Genomic DNA, 13,647 nt, shown 5'->3' with positions numbered 1-13,647 from the left:
ATTTTGTTTTGTTATCAACAAACATGATTTACAACAAAGTGAAGTATGGAATAACACTAAGGTGCCAAAGGTTTGGTCATTACAACTGACACCCTTCAGAAAAAAACTGGTGCAGAACCATATCTTTGGCATTTAATGGGTGTCTCACTAATGCAGAAGGAAGCCAGACAGCGGATGTTACTTTGCTAATGTAGCTAATGTAATGAGGTTTGTGTTATCAGTCTCTGCATCAGTCAGGATTTCTTCACTGCGACAGGGGGATGTTTCCAGTGGTTGCATGCTGATACAAAATTGAGTCTATCAAACCAATGAAGCTGAACGCTGCACTACAGAATACTCCATAACGTGACAATACATATTAAGTTTTAGGTCAGAATGCATATTTAAGTGCATCTGAGTGAAGCTTACACTTAACAAATCCATTAAATGCCCATGACAAAACTAAAAAGTGGCTCAAGGTAATGCAATAAATGAAAGCTGTTGTACAAAAAGTATTCAGACAACCTTTTTAATTAGTGAATTCAGCTACTTTAAGGTGCACACATTGCTGACCCAGGCGTTCAGGTGCACACATATAGCTTGTATAATCTCCACTGGAGCAGCAGCATGTGAGCCTAATGTCACCAAGCTCAATGCCAAGCGTGGAGTAGAGGGGTATAAAGGCCCCCAGCATTGGGCTGGGGAATAGTGGAACTGTGTTCTTTGGAGTGATGGAGCTCCATCCAGTAGCTTTACTCAATCAAATCCTCACAGCAATGTTCCAAAATCTAGAGTAAAGCCTTTCCAGAAGAGTAGAGGCTGTTACTGCAGCAAAAGGCACACTCCCTGTTAACAGCCCTGTTTTCAGAAGAAACGCTGGATGAGCAGATGTCTACAAACATTTGGACTACAGGAGGCAGAGGCCAAAGCAAAGTCTGACTGTAATGTCCAGACCAGCCACAGGGTGTTGCTCTATTTTCATTTAGCCACAAATGGACAATGAACGCTTTGTGCAGAGAAGAACTGATGAATGCAGCTTCTGCTAGACGTAATTTCATAATTAGCACTTGCCCTAAGTTGAATTCGGTGTATGAAAGCAAGTTTATAAACCTTGTTTTCTCTGATTTAGTTTGTTGACTTGGCACTTATGGTCAAGATTATCAATCAGCTCTGACACATAGAACATCCTGCCATAAATATATTCGGTTTAGGTACTAGTTTTAATTAAGTACCTAATTAAAATGCTGGATGGGACATTGGATGTAAAAAAAGAATGAATGTGATCCAGTCCTGTAACAAATCTGCCCTGAAACAGCACTCACTCACACTGTGTGATGTTTTAACTGTGTAGTTCTTCCTGTGGGGTCAATAGAGTGATTGAGTAGTCTGAGAAGAACAGGCTACTTTTGGATGATCATCTTAAATGAAAAGCTTTAATTAGAAATAGCTTATTTTAAAGCTTAGAAGTTTTTAAAGAAACAAATATCAGATCTACAAAGGCAGATACGCAAGATTTCAATATGATGAGAAAAGTAAATGTGAGATTGTGCCATCTCTACCAGCAGTGACTACAAGTTAAAGTGTCTATTACAGTACACGGAATAAAGCACTTAAGGTAACTTGCATAAGCAGCCATTCAAGCCCATTTTAAAAAGATTTAAAGGGGCAGTCTGATACTAATGTGGTAATGTCATCAGCAGGTCGATGTCTTAAGTATCCTTGAGTGAGTTCTGACTGTCGGTGCATTCAGACAGGCCAGGTCATCTCGTAAAGTTGGAAAATCGTAATGACATGTTTGCACTGAGGTCATCAGGTAAAGTTCTCACGTTTACAATACGTATGTTAACTGTAATGGATCAATAGCATCACTCATTGCAAAAAAAAGTTATTATTTGGTTGCCAGCTTGATTCACTGTGTTAATATTGTAGCAAAGTTGTATTTACGACTCAGTGAGCCGTTTAAGCGAAACATCCTTGTGGGGTACTCAAAAAGTCTATGAGGACCATCTGAACCATTTATCTCCCATTGCCAGCAGGGGGCAGCATTGAGTTAGAAAATCTTGAATCCTTTCAGGAGGGTCAGTGTGGGGGCCCTGCGCTTGCTCTGAGCTCTTGAGGACTTGACGGTCACCAGCTTGGCGGTGGCCGGGGTGGGCAGCTCCTTGTAGCAAGGCAGGAGCGGAGGGGCGGCCGAGAGGCTGATAGTGGGTCTGTCTTCGCTGATGAAGAGTGGCCGGACCGACAGGCTTCTCTCTGCCTCACGCCGGACCTCACGGACCGCTTCGTGAAAAACGTGCTGAACAGATGAGAAGTCCAGACAAGCGGACACTTCAAAGAACAGACTGCTGAAGCGGGCAGCCAGAGACGCTCCGTCTGATTTACTGACCTGTCTGAGAGAGAGAGGCAGGAATAGAGACAGAGAAAGGGGAAGAAAGAAAAGAGGAAGAATGTGAGAGAATAAAGAGAGGGGGAGAGAGAATGAGAGAGAGAGAAAGAAAGAGAGAAAGAAAGAGAGAGATAATGTGATATATGAGAGGAAGAGGGAGAATGAGAGATAAAAGAGAGAATGAGGTAGAGGGAAGCAGGTAGAGAGAAAGAGATAGAAAGACAGAGCCGAGTGAGAAAGAGGAAAAGAAATAGAAAAAGAGCAACGAATAGAGACAAAGGAGAGAGTGAAAGAGAGAGAGTGAGGAGAGAGAGAAAGGGAATAGAATGACAGAGAGATAAAAAGAAAAAAGAGAATGAGAGATAAAAAGAGAAAATTAGAATGAGAGGGGGAGAAAGACAGACAGAAGGAGAGAGAGAGAGAGAGAGAAAAAGAGTGGGTGAGCAAGAGATAGAGAAAGAGACAACAGAAAGGGGAAGTGAAAGAGGACAGAAAGAGAGAATGAGAAAAAAGGGAGAAAAGAATAATGAGACAGACAGAAAGAGATGAGAGAGACAGAGTGAGGAAGAGAGAGAGAGAGAGAGAGAGAGAGAACGTGAGGGATAGAGAGAGGAGAATAACACAGAGAAAAGAAAATAAGAAAGAGAAAAAAGAAAAAAATATGAAAGAAAATTATAATGAGAGAGAACGAAAATGAAAATGTATGGGGGGGGGTGCGGAGAGAGAGAGAGAGCAGAATGAGTGCTGCTGCCCAAAATGGTTCAACATAAAAGCTTCTCCATTCTTCTAAGCTACTCTTAAACCCATACTATTGCTTTAAAGGGGAATTCCACCGATTTTCTAAAATTTCTGGTATAACTACATGGTTCAGATGTAAACAATGCTGCGTTCTAATGAAAACTTAGAGTCAGAACTGTTCACAGTAGTGGTGATAGGAACCAGACGTCTGAAGAATTTAATACCTCTAAAAGCTCCTGCACAGACAGTTATTATTATAAATCCTGATGTCTGAAACACTGTTTTCTAAAAGTTTAGCCTGAAACAAATTTTTAAAAGCAAAAAATACACACATACTTCTAACCTTGATGCCATCAGATAAATCTTTACAGAAGATCGACCACCCACTCCATGAAAGATTAAACACGTCTACTGACCCACACACGGAAGTGCTGGCACCCTGCACGCAATATAACAGCTTTACTTAAAAGCCTTCCTGACATAAACTACCCACTTAGTCTGTTACGTAAATAATTACAGGTGCACATTCAGCGAGATCAAAGCCAGCTGTTAGATGACCATTTTGATTTGGACAGCCAAAGTACCTCGCCTTTAATGAGAGAAAGCAAAGAGTTCCTGACTGCTCAAATCCATCTCTAAATATTTAAGCACTATAAAGGTTATGATTCAAAATCATTTATAGTAATACTGAGCATAGTGTTTTTATATCTGTCTACCTCAGATCATAAATCTTAAGTGTTTTTTAAATAGAACTCAAAGGAGTTTGTTCTTATGCTGATTTAATAAAAGTACAAAGTAATATTCTTTGTCTGTTTGCTGCTGTAAAATTTTTAACATTTCATTGTTATATTTTAACCCCTTTATAATACTGTACAATGTCCAGACCTTTTTACCAATTATAGTGTTGGTCAGTTGCTTAAAAACCTGACTGTCGTAATGAGAAGGAGGAAAATCTTAATTTCCTGCAATTTGTGATGATATTCTGTGTCCAACATTGAAACAACATAGTGAGATGTACCTGTATCTCTCCATGTCCACTTTGTTGCCCAGTAGAATGATGGGAGCCTCAACCTGCAGGCCTTTGGTGTACAGCGTCACAGTCTCCAGATACTGCTGACTCACCTCGAAGCTGTATCTGTTATCAATGCTGTAGACGATAAGAAATGCGCTCGCCCAACCCAAGTAGCGCTCACAGTTTACTGGCCCATCCTGATGGCAAACAAACAGAAACAGAATATCGTTGCTGTCCGAACAAAAACAGTATTTCCAAAATGGTACGTTTACATGAAACGGCAAAAACATCATAAAATTTTAACCATTTCTTTTGGTCCATTCATCATAAAACATTCGCATCCAACTGAAAAAATCCCACCCTCTACTTTCAGCCCCCCCTTTAAAGGCGCTCCCCCAAAACATATGAATGCGCATGGCCTACAAACATACAGCTGCTGTCGGAACAAAACCCTGTATCTCCATTTTTGTCGTTTTTCAGTTTTTGACATAATCTGAAAATGCCTGTTGCCTGTTACATTGTGTGTACATTTCATGCCGAATGGACCAAAAGAAACAGCCCAAAATTACTTGGAAAAATGCCTGGTTTCATTGACTTACACTGAAAGTAAAGTAGGATTTTTCCTTCTCCTGTAAAGTTACCATTGTAGAGATACAAGTTTTTGTTCCGACAACAGCAATACACACACAGATCACATACAAGACAACCATAGCTAGCTAGCTTAGATCTAGAGCTTAGCTAACATTAGTGTTGGGCTAATACATAATGTAACTACATTAGTAGCTAACTACATTGGCTACATAAGTCCAACAGAAAAAGGGCAACCTTAGCGTCACTTTCCAGGCCTTTTAGCTCCCTTAGGCTTGCCACCATTGGAAAGCCACACCGAAGGTGACTCTGTTTTGGCCTTTTGCTTTGCTCAACCTCTCTTTGCTCGAAGACTTTTCTACTTCTGTCTTTCTTTTCTTTCTTTCTTTAGCAGCACAAGCTGTTGTAGGTACCTGTGTAACTTTCTCTGCCATCCTTGTGAAGCTATCTCACTACCTCAGATGTGTGTGTGTGTGTGTGTGTGTGTGTGTGTGTGTGGAGCTGTATGACAAACCCATATGATGGAAGCAAATGAGTATAAATGCAGAGCACACACACATGTGAGGAGGTTGTGAGGTCAAATCTGACCTGAGCCACTTTTATATGTGGTCCTAGATCAGATGTGTATCCGATTCGTGGTCATGCAACCTTAATGTGAACACTCAGATCGGAATACACATGCTTTTCTTCCACTGCACGTGCGCCATCATTCAGCATTACCATGGCAGCAGCGCCAAACAGAAGTTAAGAAGTTTAATAAAATTACTTTTAATGAAAAATTGACAATATAACTGGCTTTTTTACCCACTATGTAAAAGTTTGGCCACCCCTTGGGCAAATTACATGTTTTTGTTGATCTTTGGTTGAGAAAAGGCCACTAAACAGAAAGTTCCTAAGCAGAAATGTTCATCCCTCGTGCTACTCATACGTCTCCTCAAGCAGACGAATGTTCCTCCAGTGTGTCTGTTTCAAATAAAACTCAATCAAAGCACTATAATTACCTGGTCGGCCGTGTCCATCACTTTGACCAGAACTGGCTGCTGGTCCACGATCTCCTCTGAGGAATAAGTGTCCTCTACAAAACAGAACGTAAAAAAAACGTTTTCTTTCCAGGAAAATCTACAACACATTTTTCATCAGACTTATTGACATCAACTGCACTCCTTTTTCCAGCATCAAAGCTCTGACTGTCCATTCTCACCACATCAGTTATGTAACAGACTGAGACGAGTTGTTCCTCTTAGGATAAAAATCAACATTGTCTCTGCAATCCATCTGCCCACCATATGACTAATGACTTAACAGGTTATGATTTGAGTAAGATGATCGTGATATATTATAACTGCGGCTTATTAACCAGTTTCAAAGACTTACATGCGAACTGAAAGCCTTGAAGTATTGGACCGCTCCCCACTCCAATCATGCCAAGTTCTCAAAAAATTACACTAAGATGATTTTCTGCTGCTTCAATCAGTCTAATTTGTCTTTGGACGTGGAGTCATAAATGATCAAAGGACAACATGTTGGACACATTGAGTGCAACTTACCGAGATTTGGATCATATTCACTAATGAACCTCTTTGTGAGGAACTTCACAGTCAGGGCTGCAAAAAGGGGACACAAACTTCCTGTGACTACAAGCATGAAATTACAGTCAGTTATATAACATATGGTCTCACGGGGCCATGGGAAGTGCATTTCCCCAAAAACATTCTCATGAAATATGACATTTGAGTAGGCACTTCCGCCCCCTGAGACTTGCACACTGTAGGGTAGACTGGGAATAGTTGTAACATGTTATTTTTCTTGTTACATTACAAGTTTCGAGTGCCCTATTAATACTGCACATGCATACCATCATCCTTTTTGAGTGTGAGAAGTTTTAACTGTACACATATCTGCTTCAAAGACATCATCATAAGTTTACTTTAAAGGTAACATTTTCACTTTCTTACTTTTATCATAGATAAATTCGCATCTCCACTTAATGGTACACTATGTAAGTTTTTGGGATTTGGAGACCTCTCTGGTGGAAATGTGTAATTGCATTTTGTAACATCACTGGTTCCCATTTCCATTTTTGATACTCAATTTGTTAACAGATAGATAAAAAAAAATGTGTAGAAAACTTAAATGATTTCCGCCTACAGTTTTTGTGTTGTAATGCAAGGAACAAAAACTATTGAACTTTTAGGGTGTCTACCCTACCCTAAATAAATCAGTTTCTCCACCATAATCATAAACAGGTTTTACCTAGCACAGCCTACAGAGCTCCACTGGTGATATCCCTTCTTAATAAAAATAACTTCTTAACGTGTGGGAACAAAATCCCAATGGTTGGCCACAACTTAGTATGGTATGGGAACAAGGTAATTAAGCCATGACCACAACTCAGTAAGACTTAGTATGTGTTTGAACAAGATCCTAATGCATGACCACAACTTAGTAAACGTGTGAAAACAAGACAATTAAGGTGTGATAGTTATGTCATGGCCACAACTTAGTAAGGTGTGGGAATGGGATCCGAATACTCGTCCACATTTTAGAAACGTGTGGGAAAGAGATAATTAAGGTGTGATAGTTACATCATGGTCATGACTTTGTAAGGCATAGGAACAGGATCCTAACGCACAGCCACGATTTAGTAAGGCGTGGGAACGAGGTAGTTAAGTTGTGGCCACATGTTATTTTTATTAAGAAGGGATGTCATATGGGGATGCCTAAGGTCCTGCACATTTTTGTGTTTTCCTGTAACTTACCTGCTTAAACTAAGAAAAGTCTTACTGATTAACTGATTAGTTGGATCAGGAATGTTGGGGCAAGAAGAAACACCAAAATGTGTAGGGTGGGGGTTCTCCAGGACCAGGGATAGGAACCAGTGGTCTGAGGAATAAACTGCAAACTGCCAAAAAGACAAAATCACCCGTAAGTAGAGGCTATTATAGATATCTTACCTGATTTGCCAGAACCCAAAGCTCCCAGAACAGCCACATTGCACTCCGCAGGCTCGTGCTCTGGCACCGTCACGATGTTGCACGTTCTAGCTTTCCCAAACATGAGAGCCATTCTGAGCAGGAGGCTGCATTGGAAACAGAGCTGCAAAGTCTCTCGGCTCCTCTTCACCTAGCTTCTGGATGCTCTGCTAGGTGGTCTCTGAGCTGTTTTTTGAGTCCCGAGGGGTCTTCTCGGATTCCTTCCACTGGGCGCCATCTCTCAGTCACACACAGCAAACCCGCAGAGCACTCGACTTCCTCCAAGTTCCCGAAACGCATCTAGACGCTGTTTGAAGAAGGTCATCTGGCTGAACAGCTCATACTGTGGAAAGTGTGACCGCCAGAAAGGACGGGAAGAACTAGAGGTTCAGTTGAGTTGGTGTGTGGATGCTGGGGCTCCTGTGGGCGTGGCTGTGTGGAAACCACGCCTCCAAACTAAACATCTCAGATCAGCCAACCATTCAAGCGTCAGTTTGTCCATCCGGAAATCTGATGTGTGGGAATATGTGGATCTCAGATATAGATATTATAGACTACATTATTACTACACTATATGGATGGCATATATCACTCATATAGGCTAACTGCATTCTATTAAATATAAGGCTTTTTATTATTTATTGTTATTTTTATATGTGTGTTGCTGGTGTGTTTCATTTTTTGCTTTAAAAATAATTGGTGTTTGTATCAGAGGAATATCAGACAGACAGTATATATATATATATATGAGCTGTATTTTTTTAAATGCATGCCTGAACTTTTATGATACAAATGTGTATATGCAGATATATCAGATTTCCATATGAGTGGATCTAAAGGAGAAAAAAGAAACGTTTTATTGTTGATCCTGAAGAGATGTCATCAAAGCTAGTGTCTTTATATTGCAACTTACCATCACAACTCAGTGTGGTATTACCAAAATTAGAAAGAAAATCGTAGATGCATTTGCTAAATAATTTTACAATCATTTAGTGTCATTTAGTTACTTTTTTCCCGTTGATGGGATTTAAAGGGGAATTCAACTGACTTTTGCAAATTTTCTTTATAATTAAATGGTTGAGTCCAGAGTGGTTTGGTGTGAAATGCTCTATTCAAGAGAAACTTGCTGAGTCAGAACGGTCCACAGTGGCGGTGATAGGAACCAGACTATCTGAAGAGTTTAATGCCTCTAAAAGCTCTGTCACAGAAATTTAATACATGGTAAGAAATGGTTATGAATACACTGCCTGATGTCTGAGACACTGTTCTAAGATAAGTTTATAGAAAAGATTTTACCCTTAAAAATTTTGTAAATTACATTCATATTCGAGAGATGCAGGGCGCAGTAAGGCAGAAAAATCTTTTAAAAATTGTTCCTTCAGATTTATCACTATTTTACTATCATCAAAAAGTCTTGTGTAGGTTCACTGCTGGTTTTGGTTAGTAAATTAAATGGCTATATTTGTGTTGTGGACATTGCCACTTGGTTCCTAGCACCACTACTGTAAAGAAATCTATGTGTTTTTTTATAATGCACCACTTCACATCAAATGACCTGAATGAGTTACATCTCAATGATTGAATTATCTAGAAATTTTGAAAAATTGATGGATTTCCAATGTAAGGTTAATTTAGCATATTTTAAACATCAGTCTTTTGCCAGAGGTAAGTTCAGATTTTGATAGCAGCAGAATTGGGGACAAATTCATTATGAAATATACTATTTTACACATATAAAACACATAAATCGCACATAGTTAAGTTATTGTGTGAAAATACAAAGGCTTAATGTACTAAACACCTTGTATAAGTTTATTATTAGAAGTGGAAGAGTCTGGGTGGGGGATAGGTCTTTACTTTTCTACCTAGATAAAAGGCTACGGTCAAAAATCTTTAGAACTGCTATTACAATTACTATTACTAAAAAAGCTGTATTTTCTCTAAACATCTTTTTTCTTTAACATTTTTGAAATCTTTCTCTTTTTTTCATTTGAAAGTTCCTATAATTAAAGAATCACTTCACAATCATCCTTTTGGAGTCATATAAGCACCATGTAACCAGGATACAGGAGAAAACAAACTTTCGACTCACAGGACGCCTATGGCATTGGATGAGAATAAATAGAGAATTGGTTATCTGCCACATCACATCCAAGCATTCCGCCTGGAAGACACTTTACTCTTGGGTCACTAATTAGGTCAATCATGCTGTCACATTACATAACCTCAAGGAGGAAAGTTTAATTCTGAGCGAGCACGTGTGGCAAGACAATTGGTATATTGAGCCCATGCCAGAGCATGACCCTGGCAGTGATGCTATTGTTGTGTCCCCAAGCAATGCACCTGCTCTGTGATGTGGGTATCAGATTTACATGCTCCAAAATCCAACCAAGAACAAAAGGTGATAAATCACAAGGGGAATGGCTGCCCTTTACAGCCTCAGTGACCTGCCTCTGCTTTCTCCACACTCTCTTTCAGCTGTCTCTGTTACCACTGTGGCATAATGTATGACACTGCTGCCATGCTTCTCGCTTCTATGTATAGCCAGCTCTATTCTTGTAGCTGTTAATGGAAACGCAAACAGTGGACACTCCGTCAACTGCATATATCTCTCGCGGCTGTGCAGCAGCCCAGTTAGTGCTGTCACTGAAGGAGACGTTGTTGCGATGAAGTACCAGGTGCCCTGAATCCCGTCAAAGATTTCCTGTTTGCCGCAAACCTAGATGAAAATCACTTGTACCAGCTTGATGGAGCCCAGCAGCTGTGCTGGCTCAGAATGTGAAGCTGCAAAAGTCTGTGAAGGTCTGGTCGTGGAGAAGCCTTCAGTCAGAGTTAGGATAGAAGGAAGCGTTTTCACAGTGGACAAAGCGCTCCTGAAAGACAACTGCGAATACTTCCGGGCTCTTTTCCAATCAGGAATGAAGGAATGCCAGCAGGAGGAGATTCACCTCCAAGCAGTGAGTGCTCGTGGCTTTCTGGTTGCACTCCAGGTGATACATGGTGAGAGACCTATTCTGAGCGATGATGACATCTTCAAAGCCATAGAGTGTGCCGCCTTCCTTCAGGTGCAGCCTCTTGTCCGGCACCTCATAAACATCATCAATTCCGATAACTGCCTTCTCATGTATCACACAGCTGCTACTTATGGCTTGTTGGAACTTTTTAAGAGAGGAGCCTTGTTTATTTGTGACATGTATCAAGACTTGAAGGAGCATCTGAGTTGTTTGCCAAAGGAACTAATCGATTACGTTGAATCTCTCATTCCTAGTACATACATTATGGTCGGCACTTATTCTCCCAGCACCAAGCTCCTTCAGGATTTCATGAGGACGGTTTGTTATCTCGATGAAGATGAGAAAGACTGGAAAGTCCTCACTCACCTACCGCTTGATGCTAGCACCACCATGGCTGGGGTTACGGTTCTGGATAACAAGCTCTACATTGTTGGTGGTGTGTACAACATTAGCAATAAAGTCATAGACTCTGGCTTCTGCTACGATGTGGCCTCAGATACCTGGAGCACATTTTCTAGTCCCCAACAACTTCGTTATAACTGTACCTTGGTAGGATACGAAGGTTCCCTCTATGCACTTGGTGGTGAGTATGAAAGAACCACCATGTCATCTGTTGAAAAGTATACCATCTCCACAGACACATGGAGCTTTTCTGCCCATCTTCCAAGACCTGCATTGGCGGTACCTTGCACCAAGAGCATGGGTAGGATCTTCATCTGTCTCTGGAAACCTAAAGATGCCACAGAGATTTACGAATACCTACCAGTCAAGGACGTGTGGATTCTAGTGACCACCCTCATAAGACATCAAAGTTATGGACATTGCATAGTGGCCCACAGGGACAGCTTGTATGTAATGAGGAATGGGCCATGTGATGACTTCTTGAGATGCATGATAGACACCTACAACCTGACCACAGGTCAGTGGACAGCCATGCCGGGACACTACGAGAACAGCAAAGGGGCTTTGTTCACGGCAGTGGTAAGGGGCGACTCTGTTTTTACAGTGAATCGTAGAGCGACAGTGGAGTATTCCATTGAGGACAACAAATGGAGGACGAAAAAAGAGATGACGGGGTTTCCAAGAATTGGCTCCATGTGGACTTTTCTCCTGAGACTGCCAAAGAAAAGCAAAGAGCCTCTGGGAAAGCCAGATTTGACCAGTGGCCAACATTTTGAAGTCCCTTCTGACCTTCCAAGCTCTTCTGTAGAATGCTATGATTGACTCACTTAAATATAATCATTTGGTTAGTCTACAGACTTAAATAAGTGATTATTTATTGAAATAACACACTTCCTCCATGACTCAGGTCAGACGCTGTTCTTTCTACTATATTGCTGAATTGAATGAGCCAAAAAAGAATGCAAATGCTAAAATGCAATGCTCCAAATGTGTATTGTGTACTGCATCCATGTCATCTGTGTCTAGTTTTTGTTTGCACTTATTTTCTCATCCTAATAAAGCACTGATAGTTCATTAACTTTAAATCAATTGATTTTATGCAATTAAACACATTTTAATCCCATTTCACAGTGTTTCTGCCTATTTTGAAAGTCCTTCACTTAAACTGTGTATATGAAATGTTGCAGAAATCAAGTCTCCATTGTCAAAAAGCAAAAACTGAGCATCCAAAACATTAAACTGCCTTGTTTACATATTAATATATTACATATTCCCAAAAATGACAAATGTCAAATAGCAGTAGATGAAATACATGCTTAGCACACATTCATATATATATATATACACAAAATGCATGCAAAAATATCTATGGTCCATAAATACATGTGTATACAGTATGTATGAAAGTATGTAAATCAAAATCTTTGTAACTGAACATTTTTTGAAACATCACTTTAATCCTTTGTAATGAGCTGCATTCTTGAAATGCAAAATATCTCTGCAAATTCAGTTTGTGTTCAGGTTTTCTTGCAACAACTCTTAAAATTATGTGTGTATATATATATATATATATATATATATATATATATATATATATATATATATATATATATATAAATACTGAAAAGCTGCTGCCCTTCAGAACTAGCGTGCATTGTAATCGACATCAGAAATAGCTAGTAAACAGTGTTGATAAATAATTATTAACATTTGATTTATCATTACTTACTTCTGCCTTAGAATAAGAATGAAGCAAAATCATCATTGTGCCCTGGAACATAATTTGTGTTTGACTTTGTTTTACAGAGATCAAGTGCTTACTTACACTTACTTGTTTTTATTGTATTTAAATGCTATTTTAATTGTAGTAGTTGTACACACATTTTTGATATGAAGAAAGCTGTAGTTGTGCTGTCTGTATTATCTCAGCACAGTATGTCTTAGTGGAGAGACAGGAATTGTTTTCGCAGTGGGGGATTCTCGCCCCTCCTCTTTCACCCCCTCATTGCTCACTAGCGGCTCAACATAGTCACAACATTGCACACACATAGAGACAACCGTGTCCTAGTTATTCTAATAACAGATTTATGGGGAAGACATATTTTATTTGACTATATTTATTAAAAATATCAAAGTCAATTTCCATTTCTAGCACAGGGATCGGCAACATGCGGCTCTTCTTTTACCGCCCTGTTGTGGCTCCACAGCAGAATTAGATTTTTAGGTTAAAATAAAATAATCCTCCTTTACAGTAAGTCTGCTTCTCATTCGCCAGCTTCTTGTTTGAAATTTCCCCTTCCAGCTTAAATGGTTCCATAGTTAGGCCTACATTCTGGCACCTCAGGCACCTTTTAAGGTAGAACAGGAAAATTCGAACAAGAAGCTGGTGGATGAGAAGCTGACTTCAGCTTTGCAAAAAGACGAACGTTGAGAGACTTTTTACAAGAAACGATTCTACTTTTGCAGAGTTGCAGAGTTTCCTGCTGGAGATGCAAGAAAACCTGACCCCTGCTCTAGTGGAATGGCCACTGGAAATTAAAAATGAACTGAACTAAA

At 39.9% G+C, this 13,647-nt stretch overlaps 2 protein-coding genes across 2 annotated transcripts; one reads left to right on the top strand and one right to left on the bottom strand.

Annotated features, from left to right (window-relative positions):
* Positions 1-1,766: 1,766 nt before the first annotated feature.
* rasl12 (RAS-like, family 12) lies at positions 1,767-8,084 on the bottom strand. Its single transcript, XM_036587258.1, has 5 exons — positions 7,658-8,084; positions 6,251-6,307; positions 5,705-5,778; positions 4,122-4,312; positions 1,767-2,369 (listed from the first exon to the last, which is right to left on the bottom strand). The coding sequence occupies exons 1-5, from the start codon at positions 7,767-7,769 to the stop codon at positions 2,030-2,032; spliced, it is 774 nt and encodes a 257-aa protein (XP_036443151.1). The 5' UTR covers positions 7,770-8,084; the 3' UTR covers positions 1,767-2,029.
* A 2,233-nt stretch (positions 8,085-10,317) lies between these two features.
* Positions 10,318-12,134, top strand: kbtbd13 (kelch repeat and BTB (POZ) domain containing 13). Its single transcript, XM_036587257.1, has one exon. It carries the CDS (start codon positions 10,399-10,401, stop codon positions 11,911-11,913), a length of 1,515 nt encoding a protein of 504 aa, XP_036443150.1. The 5' UTR covers positions 10,318-10,398; the 3' UTR covers positions 11,914-12,134.
* Positions 12,135-13,647: the final 1,513 nt, after the last annotated feature.

This window comes from Colossoma macropomum, unplaced genomic scaffold (assembly GCF_904425465.1).
Source record: "Colossoma macropomum unplaced genomic scaffold, Colossoma_macropomum, whole genome shotgun sequence".
Lineage (NCBI taxonomy): Eukaryota > Metazoa > Chordata > Actinopteri > Characiformes > Serrasalmidae > Colossoma > Colossoma macropomum.
The sequence above is the reverse complement of the archived record's forward strand: the minus strand, read 5'-3'. Positions and strand labels throughout refer to the sequence as shown.

What these genes read in the sequence shown, in the direction of transcription:
- rasl12 (XM_036587258.1), bottom strand. Translation starts at nt 7,769, where the DNA reads ATGGCTCTCATGTTTGGGAAAGCTAGAACGTGCAACATCGTGACGGTG. An exon ending in TGAATATGATCCAAATCTCG is followed by an intron (nt 5,779 to 6,250) that starts GTAAGTTGCACT and finishes TCTGTTTTGTAG; the next exon opens with AGGACACTTATTCCTCAGAG. An exon ending in TGATGGACACGGCCGACCAG is followed by an intron (nt 4,313 to 5,704) that starts GTAATTATAGTG and finishes GTTTGCCATCAG; the next exon opens with GATGGGCCAGTAAACTGTGA.
- kbtbd13 (XM_036587257.1), top strand. Translation starts at nt 10,399, where the DNA reads ATGAAAATCACTTGTACCAGCTTGATGGAGCCCAGCAGCTGTGCTGGC.